Genomic DNA, 21,337 nt, shown 5'->3' with positions numbered 1-21,337 from the left:
GATTTAGACAAAGGCAGAACAGTGTGTGTTCCAAGTCTGCTTATAGGTCACAATCCACTGTTAAGTGTCAATTTCATCGAATTTTTCCTGTAGCTTTCTAGACAGAAGTCCTGCCTCTATGTTCCAGTTGACTTCCTGAAAAATATTTTAAAAATCAGTCATGGTGACTGAGAGAGAAATTTGAGCGACTGAGAGAGTTGATAATAAGAGAATTTTCAAAAAGAAATTAATGTGGAGTCCATGGTGGTTATTCAGTCATGGCTATGCTCTTTATTTTGTTGCTTTTGCTAATAATGTTAGTGATACCGTTATCAATTAAAAAAGAAAAACAAAAAACAAAAAACCCCGAAGAACCTTATTCTCTATTCATTGATTCTCTCCTGTCTTCGTTGATTAACTGTCATGCATTTTTTTTTTCTGATAATGCCTGCATAGGGCTAGTAGTTTACAGCCATTAAAAAATGTGTACTTCCTACCCTAAGGAGCTTAGAAGCAGCATTGTTCTGTGCCTGCCAGAAGATGCAGAAGGTGGTGGAACATTGTTTGTTGTAAGTTTCTTAGAGGAAGAAAGAATCATGAATGTATTCATAGACAAAAAGCTTTTTTTAATTTTATTATTAAGTACTGTTTTTGTGGTCAAAATGGGAACCACAGCATGCTTGGTCATCTTGCTGTCTTGCCCAGTGAAAAGCCTCTCTATACTAGGCAAAAAAGCAAAATAAATTGCAATTTTCAAGTTTTAGGTGTTTCTGATTTAAACAGTAGCTTCAAGTAGCAGCATAAGAAAACTATTTTAAAATTAGCTGACTAGAATAGGTTCACTCTGTCCCTGTAAGACATTATTCTTCTTCAGAATGCTTATAGATTGCAATACAGAAGGTGAAGAGCATAGTTACAACTTGTACTGACCACAGTTCAAGACTAATGAGGTGTAGTGTAAACAGTTAATCTTGACAGTTAATGCATATGGGTCTAGATAGAGGTATAGTTTAAAGCCATTGCTTTGCTAATCAGAACCTATGATGGTCCAAAGATGCTGTTCTGCTTTGAACAGCATGGTTCTTTTAACATCAGAGCATGTTATACATGCCAAAGTAATTGCTGTATTAGTTTTTCTTGAAACTCATTGATGAATAAAAAGGAGGATCTGAACAGTCCTCATTTAAATACAGTAATACGTGTCTGATAAGTAAAATTCTAGTACATGTTAAGGTAAAATACTGGATTTTTTTTACTGAAAGTAATTTATCTAAGAAATTACAATAAAGCTATTAACAATTGCTGATAGATGTGGGGTTCTTTTTACATGTTCAAATTCAGTCAACAATAGGAGAGAACGTGCAGTTTAATGTACAAAAGAGAAGGTTAAGCTGAAATTCACCTATGCAAGGTAGGCCACTATAAACTTTTGTAATACTAGGTTGAAAGTAGCAACATGGATACAGACATCTGAATTTTAGGGCAACTTATTTCCACTATATACATTTCATAAAAGCATAACTTTTGAGCAAAAACTTTCTCATTCTGCCTTATTTTTTAATGTTCAGATCTTGTATATGCCAGTACCTAAACTTTCTGCACACTTAAAATAGGGCCCTCTAAGAGAATTCATTACCTGAAGATCTATTATAATTTCATGTCTAGCATGGCCTACTGGCCTTCTGTGTCTCAGACTGACCCAAAAACCTAGTTCTTTTTGACCGAGAAGAAGAATAGAAGAGTTTGGTGCACATTCAAATGGGAAAACATGGAAATGGAAAGCTGGAGGGAACAATGTCTCACGTAAGTCAGTGATTTAGGGGGAACCTCTCCCAGCAAATTGTATCAAAAAAAAAAAACCTAAGACTATCAACACCTATCTCCTCTTCTGTCTTTTAACTAGCATGATCTACTGCCTATTGTTGCAGCTCTATAAAATAAAAAATATATCTACATTAAACATCCTTTAAATATCTTCATCCTTTTTTGCTAGTCTTTGACTAAAAACAGGTCCTTGAATTATTGGGGCAAACTGACCATACAGGTGCTCAGAGCATGCAAGACATCTGTTCGTTTACTGGAGTTCTGTCAGTCTCTGTGAACTTAGTGAACAGAAGAACCTCCTGTAGGAGAGGAGACTACCAGTGAGAGAACTCCTGCTTTAGGTTCAGTCATCTGGCAGCACGTTATCTTAGGGACGTGCATTTCTTTCCTCTACTCTGATGCTGGTAAAGTTGTAGCTAAACCTTAGTGATACCTAGAGCTGATTTTTAAGGATGTAAATTAAGAACTGACATTGTCATGTCTCTGTTCAGTATTCTGAACTTTGACTAGATCTTTTCTTTCTTCCTACTACTGATCATACTTTGTAAGTGAGCAGTTCTTAATCTTTTTAAGTATTGGGCATCATTCCCATTACTCATGGCTGTTAACTCTGAAATTCTTCCCCTCTTCCACTCTTCCAGCTTTTCTCAGTGCTTCTTTCTGGTATCTTCTGGTCTTTTCTTCATGACAGAAAGGCTTACTAGCTAGGTTGCCACCTACCTTGTCTTAGTGTACCTCACCTTGAATGTTGCTGTGCCCCACTGATGAGGTGCAAGTCATTTATTGGGAAATGAAGTTTAAGACCCCTTGTCATTGTTGTTATTGCAAATGATCCACGTTGTTATTGAAGTGGCATACTTAAAACTAGATACAGTAATGCAACTAAGGTTTTATCAGTGGTGAGTGGAGTGAAAGGATTCATTCACATGTCTTATAGATGGCATTTCTGCATGTATTGCCTAGTATGTTGTTTCTGTTTTTTGTGATGTGATGTCATTGTTGACTTATGCTCACTTTGATCCTTTGATGGGGCTGGTCTAAGTGTAGAGGGAGTAGAGAGCTGCTTTTAGGAATGCGCAAAGTGGCAAAAATCAACTCGAGAGATGAGCTTTGACTGTTCTAGTTGTTCCTGAAATTGCTGCTGTAGCTGTGTGTTTGCCAGAAGTTACTTCCCTTGTAGTAGGGCTGCCAAACATAAATGTACCCTTTCAACGTAGTTCACAGTATGGCATCTTAGCAGTAACCTAGTATCTTCCATGCATTTGCTATTGGAGCTACTGTGGTCACCTAGGGACTGGAGAAACTTGCATCTTCAGTGAGTGAAGTGAGAGGGAGTTTCCGTCAAATGTCCTGAGAGAGAATTTGAATACAATAATGTCTCAATTCCCCAAAGCTAAATCTGCAGGTCTTAGTTGTCACTGCACTCTGTTATCCTTTAGATTCTGTTATCCTTACATTATACAATTGCTATTCCTGTTACTAAGATAACAGTTTTTTGTGTGTAGGTGATGAGGAATCTAGTATTCACTCTACCCTGTATACTGCAAATCTCCTTCCCAGCTAGTCATTCCTCACGGTGAACCTTAATTTTTGTCAGATTGATTATATACTCTTATTTCACTGAAACCATTTTTTCTTTCTCTCCCTATGGTCACCTTTTCTCTCTACATCTTTCTAGCATCCATATTTTCTACCATTCCGGTTTCGTTTTGTTTCAGAACTGTCTTCTAGGTTCTAGATCTGCAGTGTGACAAAAGCTCTCCAAGTATACAACCATCTATATGCTAATAAGGATGAATAATTTTATATGTTGAACTTGGTGGTTTCTTTTCCCCTAAAAATAGTTCTTCTTGCCAGCAAATCGTTTTCCCTACTCTATTGCCAGCGTGGGTAATTATTCAAAGCATGGTGATGGCATTAAGATATTTCACTTTTAAGATTGTCTGATCAGATTCATTGTAATAAAATCAAGAAGGGGCACAATCATTAAGTTGTATTTCAGGTGTCTGGTATTTTTCTATTATCCTTTTTATCTAAAAGTCTCTATATCTAGCAGAATAAAATGTTATTCTTGCAACAAATTGTACAAAATTTTTGTTTGCACAAAAGCTTTATTTCCTTGATATTAAAAAAATAAGTAGCAAAGGTTGTCTTGGATAATTCTCATCCCTTGTTTTTAATTCCTGGGAGCGTGTGTCAGCAGAGTCATGGCTTTAATTTTACCCTTCGTACGAAGGCAGAGATCTGATATGCACATCCTAATAGAAATACAGTTGAACTGCAAATTCAAAATTTTATTGAATGACCAGAGTACAGTGTCAGAGTTTCTTAATAATATACTATGCAATCATATATTTCTACAAAACGTATGTTACACTAGTACTCAGATGTTATTTTTAGTTCTTGATTTTTAAGACTATATCTATTTAATTATTGAGCTGCACTTTTCTGAACACACTGAAGACATGCTGTTTGAGTACATTTTCAGTTTCCCATATAATGGCCAGGCTTTTCAAGGAAGTAAAGATAATTTTGTAACAGTATAAGAAATTTAATATTTTAATTTTTATATTCAGCATTTAGTTCATATGGTATTTTCGTAGCCTAAGTTCAGCTCAGTACAGAGCTGTTCTTTTTGTGAGCTGTGTATTGTTCCAAGACTGTTGAAACAAAAACGGAGCTGTTAGGAAAAGCTTTGGAAAGAAACTGATAGTGGCTGATAGGGTTTTGCTCATAAATTGGACAGCAAATATTATTTCTAATATTATTTCATCGTGTTTAATTTACTTTTAATACCACCTACGTATTTTTGTTTATGTGTTATTGAGTGTGAGACACACATGTATATTATATGAGTTGAATAAAAGTAGTACTTCTGTAAGCCCAGTGTTGCCGATTAGACAGAAGAGTGTGATTCTTGAGGCAATAAAGCAACTGATGAATAGTTCTACAAATAACTGAGTGGTTTGTCCAGGACAGCAGAGACACTGCCACTGTCCTGACTAATTTTATATAATTTTCTTATGACTATGTTTAGTTGAACAGTGCTATCAAGGAAAAGTACTCGTGCATACTTTTAGAAAACCTTTATAAGAAGGGAAGGACAACACAGAGAAAGAACTCAGGAGTTTACTTAAACTTTGTATCTTTCCTCTCTCAGAAGTAGTAAACACACTTTGGATGTTTCTTAAACGTGATTACCTGATAGAACATGCCTTTAAAAGAATAAAAAAAAACCTTTCCCCAGCAGTAAAGTTAGTCGTATTGAAGGCTATTCAGCCTATTTTAGGTAAAATATGATAAAATCTAAGCGTATTTCCCTGTAAAATGAGGTGTTTGTTAAATGGCAGGACTATTCTCTTAAAGAAAAAAAAGAGTACTAACTCTGATCTTTTGTTGTATTCATAGCTAAACAGTTTTAGAGGTAAAAATTACATGGTTGTCTGGAAAGGCTAGAGGGCTTTATATAATTTTAATTTCAGTTGTTCCATTTTATATATTAAAAAAGGCTCTTAAAGCTTTTAAGAGTAAGATTGTATTTAAAGGGTAGGGTCAGATTTTCGATAGTCTTCATCTATCACACATACCAAAATTAATTGTAATTGAATACAGTTTCCAGAGATAAGAAAAACAGATGATGTCCAGATAGCCTCTGGGAAATGCAGCTGAATGTGGAAAGTAGTTACTGAATAGGCCGTTTGGTTTATCTTTAGTCTTGTCTCTGAAGCGCAGTTCGGAAAGGAGCCAGTGAGTTGTAGTACTCCATAATATTCACACATTGTTTAGAGGTCTAATCCTGCAAAATATGTTCCTGTGTAATTCTTATTTAAGTTTATCAACTTTATGATGGAAATACACATCTGCTAGGATTAAAGTTTCTGTTTGAGTCCTGCAGTTCCGTTCCATACACTTAACAGAGTTTGTCAGTTCTTTTCACACTTGTAGAAAAGAGTGTTGATTTTAAGGATGTATGAAAAAGGAATAGTACTGAAGTATGTTCTTAAAATCCGGAGCACGGATTTCAATCACCAGTGACTGATAGTTCTGTGTACCGCACACCCAGGGAGTTTGAATCTGAAACTAAGATGTCAATATTAGGCCCCTAAAGGCCCTTCTGTCTATTCAAAAGAGCATTTTTAAACATTGCCTGAAGCATTCTGTTATAGGTGTATTTTTAAAGCAATCTCTTGCAAGTGCACCAATGACTAATAAATCAGTTACTATAGCTTACTGTGAAAAGTGCCTTTATGCAGAATAGTATAGCTATACAGCGTGTATTGGTTAGAATGTAAGCAGAGAGTTTGTCTTCAGAAATCTTGAACATCTAATTACCAGAGAAAGGATATAAGGTTAGTTAGACTTTTGATCTCTTTCAGTATTGCCATTCTTACTTGTGCTAACAATAATAGGTTGTAATATGATTTTTTTTTTTTTTTTTTGTCCTGGATTGAAAGTTTGATTGCTTGTTACTTTAAGCTATACTTGCTTTTGGAATTCTTACATGTTGGAAAAGGTTGTCTTTAATCTTTGCTTATATTATGCATGTTGGTCATAAGTTTCAAAATGAAGTGGATTTTAAAATTAATCTCTCCCTATCTAAGTCTGAGGAGGGATTCACTTCATATGTTAGCATCATAACTTCATTTAAACTAACAAGGATTTTTTGCCTGTTGTTCCGTGTCATGGTAGTTTGTGCTGTTTTAAAAATAGGTTTATTCAAAAGGGAAAATCCAAAGTTTCAGCAAAATTACTGAACAAACATCTATATGTCATCTTGATTGTAACCACAGATAATGGAAATGCCTGCTCTAGTAATATTTTTGAGATGTAGTATCATTTTTGTTGTTACGAGAGGTAATGTTTTTGCACTTGCTTAAATGTAGACTCGTGATGTATATTGAAAGAGACAGCAGAAAGGCCACACCAGGAAAAGAGCAGCAAAGCGGCAATGAATACCTGTCAAAATGCCTGGATCTTCTCATCTGTCACATTGTACAGGAACTGCCAGGAATTCTAGGTAAATTGAGTTGGTTACTGAACAAATCTTACCTTTTCTTACTCCCTTGAGAAATACTTAAATAGCTTCCTGCATATAAAAGTGGGAAGATGGTATTTTCTGATTGCATAGTTTGTGTGACATCAGCTTCACTGAGCTTTCTAGTTATGTCATGATCAGGTTCTTTGTGTTGGAATCTGGAATGCATGATTCCCTATATTGTTGTTTAGTATTTGTTGGATGGTAAGCCTCAACAACTCAGTCAGGATTGAGACTCAGTTGTACAAGATACTTTCTCAGTGTTCCAAAGATGGAAAAAGCTTAAGAGCAAACTTGCCTTATAAAGCACAGAGCAGAGAGAGATGCAATAGGACACATCTGTGAGTACGTAGTTATTGCTTGGACTGAAACTTATATGTTGAGTATCTGCTTCAGGCAGTTTTTATGAAAAATTTCAACCTACATATTTCAAGTTTTATAGATATCTGAAATTGACTACCACATGCTTAAGAAAAAATGGCAAGATTTTCTCTGAGAGAGCATGAGTGCTTCTTCGCCCCACCCTTCATATTTAGGAATAAGGACTTAAATTTTCAGCAAAATAGCCTTTCTGCCAAAGATAATGTATTTGGCCAGTTTTGTGAAAATCTGCACAAATTTTACTAGTATTTGAGCCTTTGAAAAGATGAAAGCTACTTGGAAATTTGTTCATGTTCAAATAGAAGTTTGCTTGGGCTTAGCAGCTAAATTTCTGTTGTGGTTGAATATGCTGAGACCTCTCATATTTGGATGAGATACTGGGAAAGAGAGAACTGGTGAGAGGAACAATGAAAGGCATGTGTGCAAATATGACAAAATTCGCATGTTACAGGGGATAATTTGTACTGATTGGGCAACTAGTGAAGAAACTGGAGTAGAAGGAAATTAGTTTGAGAATTTGGAGAATCAGTGAAGAGAAGACGATGAAGCAGGATGAGAGTTTTGGCCATTTAAACGAAAAAAATAGAATCTTGGAAAATTAATGAGGGCCTATTGGCAAGATGTGAACATGCTGTTGATGCAGAATAACAGGGATGTCACAAAAATGACCTGAGGAAAGGGAGAGGGAGGAGGGAGAAAGTGAGGGGGGATAGGGGAAAGGAAGGGAGGGGTAGGAAGGAAGGAGGAGGGAGGGGAATAAAGGGGGTAGGAATGAAGAGGGAGGGAGAGAAGAAAGGGGGAAGGGAGGGGAAGGGAAGAAGAATTGAGGGAAAAGAGAAGAAGGGTTAGAAGGAAGAGAAGAAGGGGGAGCAGATAGAGAAGGGGGTGGGAGGAGGGAGGAAGGAGGGAAGGAAAGAAAGAAGGAGTGGGAGGGAAGGAAAGAGGGAGGAAGGCGAGAATATGAGCTTGATGTGGTCATTCTGAATCGTCAGCCTCAAAATGGTTATTAAAACTCCACAGTTTTAACAGAGAAAAAGCAGAGTGGGAAAGGTAAATGGGAAGATAAAGGAGGAAATACTGAGAGTCTTCAAGAAGAGAAAGGGAATAAGACCCTGATATGTATGATTTGTCATTAAATTATTAAATTATTTTCATAACGTTATTTTCTTAAGAGATAATATCTGAAATGTTTCTCACTGGATATAGATTATTGCTAGAATATTGAAAAAGAAATGGTAGTACTGCAAAGATCAGTAGACCTAAATGTTATGCTGGCATTTAGAAGAAACTGTACTTATTATGACACTGCAAATTTTGCCTTGCTGCAAATATATGGTTCTTTATTTCTAACTAAATATCAAGTCCACATATTGGGCATGTTTCAGGATGTGGATGCTTCAAACTATAAAAGCTTTGAGGCAGAAGTTAGCCTCTTACTCTGTCTATATACTGTATGCATCTAGCATAGTGGGCAATGATAGATTCCTCAGGGTCTGAAAGTGCTCTAAGTCAAACATATAGTTATTATCGTTACAAAAAATAATGCATCAATTTCTTTAACAATTCATCAAAAATGCAAAACAATGCATCAATTTCTTTTCTTTTTTCTTCTTTTTTTTTTTTTTACTACATACACAGCTTTAATGGCATTGTTCAGATAACTGATACAGCAAATCTAAATTTTACGTATTATTTTCCTTTCCAAGCTAGATATATATTTTGCTTGTTTCTATTAAGATTAACTCGATCTGCCTGTATTTGTCAGAAGGCTCTTTCTTTTTATTGCTGTGAGTATAATGAAGCAACACATTCTTCTTGAGGGGGTAAAAGTTATGGCCTCCTAAGAAAAATGACCAGATTTACAAACTGGAGCGCTTAAAAGCAGTTTCACTGTTGATTTAGAAATTATTCCTAGCTAGCTTTTAATATGTATTTGTTTAAGCATCTTACTGATCCCGTCTTCTTCCACCAGATGTAGCTATAAACTAAATAGATTAACCAATTGAAAATAGAAATTGGCCTTAAAGATGCGTTTCAACAAATGGAAGTAAATTGATAATCTGGTGAATAGCTTTAAAAGTTTTCAATTATCTTTAGGTAAGTGATTTTTACTTCTGTATTTTTTCAGAAGTAACCTATTTAGTTCACCATTTATATTTATTTCATAAAAATAGACTTAGATCTTACTAAAAACTGAAGTAACCATGTCTGTTTATCAATTGGAAAATTGGCAAAAGTGATGATTATATAGAGCTTAAAATATAGAAAGAGGGTAGACGGTTCAGTTGTTTTGAGTGTTTGTTGTTAACCACTAACAGATATTGGTAAATTGCAGTGTTATTAGTAATTCAGCAGAGGAATGTGTTGAAAGGACAATGTTTTATCTCATGTATTTGAAAAATTTTAAGTAGCACCTTCTTCTTCTTGAGCAGTTTGTTGTATAACGAGTCAAATCTTTAAGCCTAGGTACTTTTACAGTCTAATTTAGTGCTGGGCTCTGTCATTTCTGCTTATGTGAAAATTGAACTGCATGGGAGCAGAAGGCATTTTTGTTGAAGGCTTTTGCCTTCAACATGAATAAGCTCTGTAACGTTGTAAGGAAGGGTCTATTCTGGCATAAAATTGCATAAAATACTGAATTGAATCCTTTATTGGTTTAATGTCTATATGATTTGCTTTTTACGATTTTGTGGAGCCCTCTTTTTAGAGAAGGTATTTAGTGAGTGCTCTTTAAAGGATAAGATTTGGCTTTTGATATTGTCAGGCTATAAGAATTGAATTTTCTTTCTTTGCATGTGAGTTACAATTTGTATCCTGCTTTTTCCATTTTAATCCCATGCAGAAGGTGTCTTGTTTTCTGAGACAATAATTAATGTAACACAAACTCAGCATAGTCTTCCTTGATTTTTTTTTTTTTTTTTGCCTTTTATAGTCTGAAGTACCGTTTTGACTATTGTAATGAGAATTTTGTTCCCTCCTCATTGTGTCTGAGGTTTGTTTCAGAGGTAACTTAAGTTCTCTCATTGACCTGCTGCTGCCTTTCTTTGTTCCATGAGAACATGTTGGTTTAGGTAACTTTTGTCATTCTTAGAATTGTGTGTGCGTGTATGCACATGCGTGTGTGTGTGTGTGGCTGGTGAGGGGTCCACTGTGCTGTAAGAGGTAGTTTCATAGTTTCATCTTTCCTTCTACACCTGCTGCATGTTTCTGCCCTCACCCTTTTACTAGAGGTAGCATTTGTGCATCTATCCCTGTAGCTGGAGCAGGAAATGGACTTGGTTGAAAACTAAACTAGAGAAGTGTTGGATCAGTTCCCTGTTATATATGCAGTCAAATGAACACCAGTTTCAGCAGGAGGCAGAAGGTGGGATTGAATGTGGAACAGAGATACTTTGTCATTTGCTTTTATTTAGTAAACCAGTTATGTTAGGTCAGTCTAAACTGTTATTTTCTGCAGGTGACATTCTCACTGCCCTAACTAATGTCTCTGGACGTAAACACCCATCAACAGTTCAGGCAAAACAGCTGAAGATGTGCCTTCCCATGATGCCTGTAGTGCTTCATCTTGTGACATCTCAGGTAGATTTTTCTTTCCAGAAATTGTTAAACAAACAATCTATATTGTTGCAATTTCCCAAAATGCAGTTTCTGCTGATTAGGATCAGAATGGGCCAAGTACATCTTTTCTTAATGTAGAATTACGTCAATGAGTATTCCAGCTAAGTAATAGCATTAAAGATGTAAACTTATTTTTGCATTTTGTAAGGCAGCTCTGATAGAAGCAGGTATATATTTTGTCCTTCTTTTTAAGCATAGATGTGAAATACGTGTTTGACTTTTTCTGATCATAAGATATACACTTAGTGTGTTTTTTAAAAAACTTTTCTTAAATTCAAATAGGTATTTCGTACCCAGATAGTAACGGAGGAGTTTCTTTTCAACTATGGGACCTTACTTGTGAGTAAAACCTTTTGTTAAGTTAAATTTTATTTAGAAAAAATACATATACATACAATTTTGGGAATTATTTTAATGTAATTAAATTTATAAATCAGAGAAATTGAATTTTATTCTGAATATAACTTTTAAACTTCTATTAAGAATATGTATGTTATCAAAAAGTGTTTTCTGTAGTAATATATTGGGTCAAAGGGAAAATACGCTATCCTGTGTTCAAGTATAGAGAAACTTTGCACAAGTCTGATGAATTGGGAATTTCCTTTGTGCTTTATTTTACAGTAGGAAAGCTTAACTCTGAATTATGCACACTATTCTTTCTAGATTTCTAAGATGAAGTCATGAGTAGAAATTAAAGATTAAATTATAAACTAATGTATGTTTACAGTGTTCTTTTCTTTGTTATCTTTTCTTCTTGCCAGTGCTTTTACACTCTGTTTAGTTAATGGAAAGTTGAATATTATAAGCTACAGAGCTACGAGATTTGTCTCATGTAACATCCACAACCTATTTATGGCATTAACAATAGAAACCAAATTGAGATTTTAAGTGTGCCATAGAACAGTATAGTTAAAATGAAGCACTACTGTTGTAGTGTAATTTCCTTCTACAAAAACAGTTCTTTTTGCCAAATGAGACGAAGCGTATTATAAAAGTTACATGTCAGGGTCAAGGAAATCCTTTTAAGTACACGTGATCATAAATGGCCGCTAGGTATTTACTCCATAGTAGCATGCAGAGATGCTTCACCACAAACACCTAGGTTACAGTTTACTGTTCAGATTCACTTCTCTTTCTGCTTCTCCTTCTCTTTTGATTCCAAGAAAATGTGGATTTAAATTAACTCTATTGGCCTGTGATTGAGAAGAAAGTGTCCACAAACTATTTTTAGAGAAAAATAGCCTTACAATTAAGAAAAAATAATAAAAAAATGAATTGCGAACTCTTTTTTCTTTTCAAAACATTGTAAATAGGCATTAGATATATTAATGGCTTTGGATCAACCTTCCAGAAGATGAAAATATTCTGTCAGCAATGTAGGTACAGCACAGCACCCACAGTATCGGTTTCCTTTCGATGCTCCTTCAACTTGCTTGAGCTACTGACTGAAGAAGTCAGCTTCCAGTTAGTTCATATTCCAGTCCCTTTTGCTCCAATAATAGCTGTAGCAGATTTACCAGTACATGTTAATTTTAGCTTTTGTGATATTGTGGTTTTGTACTTCTTCAGAAATGGGTTAGCATCCCCTTTGGAATCCTGTCTCCCCACAAAATAGTTGTGACTTTTAGGCTACAAAAGTAACACATAGTAACAATATATATTTATTACAGAAGATAGGTTTGAAAAAAGGTGTGATTTGTATCTGTTATTATAGCTGATGAGTAGCAAAGCCCTTTAGAAAGCTCCTGTTGAATGTTTCCTGCATCTTGTCCTTTTAATAGCCATAGAACAAGGCAATTCAGACTTGCATAATCTACTTCAATTTATGCATAAAAAAAAGGGGAAATAGTATCTGAACAGTGAATATCAAATTGCAGTTCATTTTATATAACTGTGTGTTGTAATGTGACTAATGTAATTCCCTCTGGAAGAGCAACTATCCATTCTATCAGAGAACAGTCTACTCTGGAACTGTTTGTTTAGCAGCATTCCCACTGACATCTACAAAAGAACGTTTAATCATCAGCTCATACTTTTTCGAAGTACTATGATATAATCGAGGCCTCTCAAGACTTTGTCAAGTCAGTCTTTCAGGGTTTTTCCTGATTGATTCCAAAGACTTAATCTTAAGAATGAGAAATGGTTAGGATTGGAAAGATGTGTGCTTGATATCTAGAAGGAAAAAGGTAATTATTTTCCTGTAACTGTTGTTCTTTGAGAAATAACTTATTTTTTTCTTGCTACTTTAAAATTGTTTCCAACATCATTATAATCCTCAGTACTCTAGTGCAAAGAAATTGAGATGGAGCTGGGACAGTCCTTCCCTTTTACATTTTCAGCTGTGAATAGAAAGACAAGGAGGACACATGCTCTGCCGCAGAGGCACAGCTAACAGTAGTAACTAGTTGAGTGCGTAGCAGACAAACCCACCCACAGTGGAATATGCACATCATTCCCCTCCATCGCTTAAGGAACAACAGATATATGTATAGATTGGTCTTTACACTATGATTAGATGTAAAACTGTCTTAAACGAGCAAACAAAATAATTTACTCTCCTCCAACACAAATTAATTAGATTAAAACTAGTAGCTTTCTTAAAATCAGCAGGAAAACAAAATAACTGCTTTTTATAGAAGTAGTTTTTTAATTGTTTTTATGATTGCCTCTGAAATATTTTTAAATTATGAAATATCTAAATAATTTCTAACTATATTTTTGATTAGAGAGGAATGCGTTAGATGTTTCTCATAAATTGAGAAAAAGATAACCTGTGTAGACTTTTCTACCAATTTAAAATATAGTAACAAAATTGCAGTAGGCAGTAAAATACAAAAAAAATTTCAGAAGCATCATTTACTTAATGCTTTTTGTCACCTAAATAAATAGGAATGTATGCAACTGAAAACTAGAAAGATGTTATCCATAGTAACTTCTCTATTAAATACTGCATTAGTAAATAAGAGCATTTTTAAAATTGTTGAGAATTATTCCTTTGTAGCAAGTGTCAATAACATATCTTTTGCGTTCCCCATGAAATAAACAGCTATGTACAGGAGTGAAATCAGACAAGTGAAAACAAAATTAAAAGCCAAAAGACTAATGGGTATAATAGTAGAATATTTTCTTATCCTATATTATTAATATTTCGTTGTCCCTGTTCCTCAAAATGATGACTTATTTAGGTGATTTTTAGCAGAAGGCTATGCCTTTTTGCATGTGCTTCTGATGTAAGTGTATCCATAGCGTATGTAGTACGCAGGGAGATCAAAAAGATGGTGCAAATAACAGAAAATTGCATTTTTAAAGGGTCTTTGGTCTTTTTAATGAGTTATTTTAACATAACCATATCCAAGACAGTTCAAAGTCTTTTTAGAAAATAGTTTTCTTTTAACAGTGAAGTCAGCCATTTAATTATTCCCTATTCAGCTGGAAATGTTATTATTCCTGACATGAGTCAGAGTAATAGCCCTTACTGTACCCTACTTCTCAGTGTCCAGCAGCACTATGTATTTAAAAAATTGTTATGACAACTAGATCGTGCATGCTTTCAGTCTTTCATATCTTAATAATTATGAGAATGTTTCCTGTGTTTAGGTACATTTACATTTTGTATTTATGTAGTCTCTCAAATAATTTCGTGTGACAATTATTCAGTTGTTACATAGAACTGTTAAAATGCGTACCACTACTTACTTTTTGGTTTTAAGGTATATGTGGATAAATACTTCTTTTTTTTTCTGTAGAATTTTATCAAATCAATAGATTCAGGAGAAACAAACTTGGATGGAGCAATAGGTAAGGTAATCTATGATATTGCTATATTTTTATATGTAGACATTAGAAGTGTAGAATTTTATAAGGAAATATAATTATTTCTACCAATAGGGCAAGCTGCATCAGAAGAATTGATTAAGACTACTTTATCAGCATTTGAAGCAGTAACACAGCATCCTGTCTTGTTGACAATCCATCGCTTTACAGTAAGTCTGGCAACAAATTAAACAGTTGCAGGCTAATTGGCTGAATTGCATTGATAAATTGAATGTTTTGAAGATTTAGAAGCTGTTTGAGTTATGGCTTAAAATGTATTGTGGTTCTGTTTCACAGGAAAAATCTCTGTTGTTTTTAGAGAGATTTAATTCTCAAAGAAGAGGAGAGACATTCAGACTGTTTACTACATCTAGTTGAGAAGCTACAAAGAAAGTGAGGGGGATATTTGCTTAAAGTTTAGAAATAGCAGTTCTTAAAATGATTTTCATGTAAAAATATGAAAGCGAGTATGCTACTCATACCTCAAAGCAAGTATGTTGCTATGTATTAGTGAAAATTTCACCATGTTGTTTATCATGCTTTTAATCTGACCTGTAAGGGCCACCTCTGAGGGTTGAAAATTACATGGCAATTTATCAAAGCCACATGCTGTCAACTTCTCAGATCACTGAAGATTTTTTGTCTGTTTGATACTTGGTCAAATTATTTACTTTCAGCTAAGCTAGCTGAAGCTAGAACAATTATATTGTGAAATAGCTGTCAGCAAAACAGTAGCTCAGAATGCTTGAAGTAGTGATTGACAAATCACTGTAACTTGTCCCACTGTATTTCTTTGCTTTGGTTCCCACCAAAAATATAACCCACCGTACTTGCTGGGTTCACCACTTAATTCAAATCAAAATGTGTGTTAATGGAATTAGGTTAATGGCATGGCACCCTCAACATAGACGGGAAGACAGGCTTTAACAAGTTGGGCTAGATAAAAATGGGTGATCTTGGAGATTAAATTTTTTTTTAGAATTTGAATGTTATTTGGTGCGTGCTTTAGTTGAAAATTTAGATTACAAAGTCTTAAGAAGTGAAAACAGTAAAATCAAAAATACAAATTGAAATTTAAATGAAGATACCCACAAAAATATAACCAATTAATAGTCAGAAGGGAAATAGTACGGAATAACACAGTTCAATATACTTTTAAGTGATATGGCCATGGGTGTTCTCTAAAAGAAATTTAAATGTAAGTGAGGAATAAGCATCTATTCATATTGCCCTATGTGCCTGTCAGTACATTAGTAATGTTGTTATGGCAATATTTTAGAAATAACCTCCATTTTTAAAATAACTGTTTAATTTCTGTGGGTTTTCAGTATGTCTTATAGTGCCAGAAACATGTACCATTTTTTTGGAGGTCCATCAATATTTACTGAAATTTCAATACCTTCTGTCAACACATTATATAAAATTTCCCTAGCTGCTGTTTAAACTCTAATGGTCTGTTGTTGTTATACCCCCTCCCACCCCCACCAAGAAAATACCAGCAAGGGAAGAGTTCCTCTTTACCACCCTTCATTCCCCACTCCCCACATTCAGTACAACATTATGTTGTAAGCAGGGAACTACTATCCTACTCTCTTTTAAGTAATCACTGGCTAGCAGTAGGTGAATTTTGTTTAAGTATCTGAATTTATGGGAAAGGGCTTATTTCATCACATATGACAAAACTTTTAGCTGTTTGTTTAAAATCCATGTCAGCACATCAGTTAAACTTGTGTGGGTAAAGGTAAAACTTCCTGCCTATTCAGTGCTTGTAAAGAATAGCTTCCTTGATTTTGAATGGATGTATTTTGAAATACATTAGCTAAAAATAATTATATCTTTGTCAATCAGCAGCTTTTTTTTGAGAAAATAAAATATGTTACTTTGCTTGTCCATTTTTGTAAATAACAGTTATAATTTAAAAGAGCCATCTGACACCCAGCAAATAGCCATTTGGACCCAAAACACAGTGGAGAAAGTGCCTTGAATTTAGTATGTCAGATGCAAGAAATTAACCACTGTAATTAATAATATCTAACCACATCTGTCACTACTGGTGTAAACAGTAATTAGTTTAATACTATTTACAAAGTCTAGTGTGCTAATTATTCTTGAATGTACAGCTCATGTTACTTTAGAGGAAAATGCTACTTCATCTTTCATGATGCATATGGAATATTTCTAGAAATCCTGTTACTTGAGGGATATCTTCTAATTGCTTCTCACTGTGCGTGACTGGAATATATGAATGTACATACCACCACCCAACATAATGTTGTCTTGCTTTTTTGAAGCAAGACATGTTGAAAGTTTCAGATCAATACTTAAGGATAATGGTGGTTAATATGAAACTCTTCTACTGAAGAGAAATATGTATCTTAAGTTATTTTTTGAAGCCTGGATTGCTCACAGAGGAAGTGGGAGGAAGACCAAACCTTCTTGAGAGGGTGCGTTTTTTCCACTAAAACAGTGACATTGCTTTAAGGTTTCTAATGGGAAATGAAACTTATTTTTATAAAGTTCAGTGAAGTTGATAAAAAATGAGGTTCTATTAAGCAAGCAGAACCAGCATGTTTTTCAATTTAGTTCTGGTTTTAGTTTAGCTACAATGGAAATTACATAGGTTAATAGGAATTTCAGAACAACATTTCAGGTTCTTTTCTGCTTTGAGAAAAAAGAATTACTTGTTCTGGGTTTTAGTTCATGTTTGATTTTCTTCTGTACTTATACCTTGAACAAAGAAACATTAGTAAGTTGTTTTTTTGTGATCAAATTTCAGACTACTATCAAATGGAAGCCAATTATTTGGGAGATTCATTTCTGTGGTGGCTGACTATATATTGCTAAGTGTGTTAAAGGAAATTATTTTAAAGCGCTCAAAGCCAACTGAGAGTGGCAATTCTGTTTTGCATATAGTTGTGTGCATTTTTACAAGATAAAAACTAGAGAGACTGCAAGCTTTAAAAGAGCTCTAAGTTTTTTAGGTACTCAGATGTTATGATGAAGGGCATCCTGAAGAATCTGTATATATCGCAGTGGAATATAAACAATGGTGCCTTAAACTGGCACATGAGCTGTTCCATCACCTTTCCAGGGATGGAGGTGAGGCTGACAGGCCTGGAGTTTCCTGGCTCCTCCTTCTTGCCCTTTTGGAAGACTGGCGTGACATTGGCTTTCTTCCAGTCCTCAGGCACCTCTCCTGATCTCCAGGACCTTTCCAAGAGGATGGAGAGTGGCCTAGCGATAACATCCGCCAGCTCCCTCAGCACTCGTGGGTGCATCCCATCGGGGCCCATGGATTTATGGATGTCAAGTTTGGACAAAAGATCTCTAACCTGATCCTCCTCCACCAAGGGAGAGTCTTCCTTTCTCCAGCCTTCCTCTCTTGTCTCCAAGGTCTGGAATTCCTGAGGACTGGCCTTAGCAGTGAAGACTGAAGCAAAGGCAGCATTCAATAACTCTGCCTTCTCTGTATCCTTCGTCACCAGGGCCCCCGCCCCATTCAGCAGCGGGCCCACGTTTTCCCTAGTCTTCCTTTTGCTATTGATGTATTTGAAGAAGCCCTTCTTGTTGTCCTTGACATCCCTTGCCAGATTTAATTCCAAGTGGGCCTTAGCCTTCCTTGTCGCATCCCTGCACACTCTGACAACGTCCCTGTATTCCTCCCAAGTGGCCTGTCCCCTTTTCCGCATTCTGTGTACTTCCTTCTTCTGTTTGAGTTTTGCCAGGAGCTTCTTGTTCATCCATGCAGGTCTCCTGCGCCTTTTGCTCAACTTCTTGCTCATGGGGATGAACTGTTCTTGAGCCTGGAGGAGATGATCCTTGAATACTGACTAGCTATCCTGGACCCCTCTTCCCTCTTCTAGGGCCCCATCCTATGGGGTTCTTCCAAGCAGGTCCCTGAAGAGGCCAAAGTTAGCTCTCCTGAAGTCCAGGGTTGCAATCCTACTTATTGCCCTGCTCCCTCCTCGCAGGATCCTGAACTCCACCATCTCATGGTCACTGCAGCCAAGGCTGCCCCCAACCTTCACATCTCCAACCAGTCCTTCCTTGTTTGTTAGTATAAGGTCCAGCAACACACTTCTCCTTGTTGGCTCCTCCACCACCTGTATCAGAAAGTTATCATCAGTGCTCTGCAGGAACCTCCTGGATTGTTTGTGCCTAGCTGTATTGTTCCTCCAGCAGATGTCAGGGTGATTGAAGTTCCTCATGAGAATCAGGGCCTGTGATTGTGAGGCTACTTCCAGCTGTCTGTAGAAGGCCTCATCTACTTCCTCTTCCTGATTAGGTGGCCTGTAGCAAACACCCGCAACAGTAACATCCATGTTAGTCTGTCCCTTAATCCTTACCTATAAGATCTCGACCTGCTCATCTTCCACTCCTAGGCAGAGCACCATGCATTCCAGTTGCCCTTTCACGTAAAGGGCTACTCCTCCTCCTTGCCTTCCTGGCCCTATCCTTCTTAAAGAGCCTGTAGCCATCCATGGCAGCATTCCAGTCATACGAATGATCCCCCCCTTGTCTGCCTAATTGCTGTGGGATCATAGCCCTGCAACTGTACACAGATCTCTGGTTCCCCCTGTTTATTCCCTATGCTGCATGCATTGGTGTACGGGTACTTCAGAAACTTCAGAGAGTTATCCAAGCATGCTGATTTCTCAGAAGGAGTGTAAGATGTTTTCCTATAGTCTTGTTTTGTAGGGACTTCCTTGGCTTGAGGTATCCCCACCGGAGTCCTGTTTTGGTGACTTCATGATCTCTATAACTCTCCCCTTCCCCATCTTTCCTAGTTTAAAGCCCTCCTAATCAAGTTGGCCATTCTGTTGGCAAAGACGCGTGTGCCGCATTTAGTAAGGTAGGTCCCACCTCTCCCAGTCAGTTGTCAATCTTCAGAGAGTCCCATGGGTCGCAGAAACCAAAACCCTATTGCTAACATGAGCTGCGCAGCCAGTTGTTTACTTGAAGTATCCATCTACTCCTCCTCCCATCCTTCCCCCTCATTAGCAGGTTTAAGGAGAAAATGACCTGGGCCCCTAGACCCCTGACCACAGTCCCCAGAGCTCTGTAATCCTGTTTGATACTTTCCAAGCTGCATTCGGCAGTATTGTTGGAGCCCACATGGAAGAACAGCAGGTGGTAATAGGTCAGACGGGTGGGAAGCTTCAGCAATCTTTCCATGACGTTATCATTTTCACTTAAAATGACGACACAAGGTATAGAAACTTCTACAGGCATTTTGCTCATCTAAGTCTTTTCTTGATTCAGCATCAGTGTATTGTTCTTCATCCACAAGCTGTTCTCATCCAACCACTGCTACCTTAATTTCATGAAAGAGATATGACTACATGGACATATTTTACAGCATTTCTTCACTCAATTGCTTTTCCTTCTCAAGCAGATTAAAATTGCGCCCCTCATATGGCTTTCTGTGCATTGTTTACCCACATGAAAAGAGACTTTAAAAAAAAAAAAAAAAAAACCACTTTAGTACTATTTCATGTATTGAGCAAGTCAATTAGTGCTGTCTCTTCCAAGAAGTAAGAAAAAAAACTGTGACTATTAGTTCTGAGGACTTTTAAACAAAAACTACAGAAGTGTCACCCTTTTCTCCAGGTCATTCTAACATGCGTTAGATTATTGTTTATATTGTGTTTTGAGAGATTATTGGCAATATAAAAACATTGAGGTGCGTGCTGTGGCTCCAGGAGATGCTTTAGGAAGTTTGAAGGGAGCCTGATCCCAGTTTTGTGGTGGTCACTCTCAGGAATAGCTTTGTATGTGCTATTTTTATGAGAATAAATGTAAAAGTGGTGTTGGTTGTTGTGCATCTTACGTATGACTGGAGAAACAAGGTTTTGGAAGCCAATAGACTCTACTTTTTTTTTTTAATGTTCCGCTTTGATTTTTGTCAGTAGTTGCAAGTTACAGATGAGCACACTAAAAGCTTAGTCATGGGAAGTGTAGATAAGATAGCTGCATAGAATGGGATAAAATAGTTCCTTTATATAAAGTTAACTTCTAGGTCTGACTTTCACATGAAAACAGCACGGTTCAGAAGTGTACTAGACAGAACTTTAAGCCTGCTTACTTTTTTCTGTCCACCCAGTGTGACACCAAATGTCAAGACTTTATTCTTAAGCACTGATCTCAAAAGCTGTAGAAGTGGGTTTTAAGGGAGAGAGCTGGTAATGCTAACCATATTAAGACAAGTTCTATGGGGGTTAAACTATCCGTATAAACAAAGCTATCTGTATAAACATAGCCTTAGTTGTAGGTGATAGCAGATAAGGATGGCTATATGCTAGTTCCTTAGTACATGATGGCTGCATGTAAATATTGAAAGTACCAGAGAGAATTCATCCTTTTTGACTGGTGCAATTGAATGATAATATGGTTCTTAATCATCATGCTTAGTGTACCTCCCTGTAAATAATTTTTTAGGCTATTGGATCCTTCCACTGTGAGTTTCTGCAGTGTTATAACCCCTTTTTAGTGGATATTTGGGAAATTTGGAGTTGGCTTGGTGAAGTTCAGTAAAGCTGAGCTAGTGATTTTTTTGTTTCTAACAAAGCAGGCGCATGTTTAGGGTGCAGGCTTAGCATCTAACATCCCATGAACAGTGGAGACAGGCAGAGAAACACTGAAATAGTTGTCTCTTCCAAGCCTCCTCCCAATGGCAGTTGAATACGG

At 36.3% G+C, this 21,337-nt stretch overlaps 1 protein-coding gene across 2 annotated transcripts in view; it reads left to right on the top strand.

Moving 5' to 3' along the window:
* Positions 1-21,337, top strand: part of ULK4 (unc-51 like kinase 4) — a 257,771-nt gene that overhangs the window by 76,146 nt on the left and 160,288 nt on the right. For both annotated transcript variants that reach the window (XM_068935673.1, XM_068935672.1), the window contains exons 24-28: positions 6,687-6,820; positions 10,677-10,798; positions 11,120-11,176; positions 14,584-14,635; positions 14,726-14,820. In XM_068935673.1, the coding sequence (XP_068791774.1) occupies positions 6,687-6,820; positions 10,677-10,798; positions 11,120-11,176; positions 14,584-14,635; positions 14,726-14,820 (460 nt within the window). The remainder of the gene's footprint in view (positions 1-6,686; positions 6,821-10,676; positions 10,799-11,119; positions 11,177-14,583; positions 14,636-14,725; positions 14,821-21,337) is intronic.

This window comes from Struthio camelus, chromosome 2 (genome assembly GCF_040807025.1).
Source record: "Struthio camelus isolate bStrCam1 chromosome 2, bStrCam1.hap1, whole genome shotgun sequence".
Classification (NCBI taxonomy): domain Eukaryota; kingdom Metazoa; phylum Chordata; class Aves; order Struthioniformes; family Struthionidae; genus Struthio; species Struthio camelus.
Note: the sequence above shows the minus strand (reverse complement) of the source record. Positions and strands in the feature narration are given on the sequence as shown.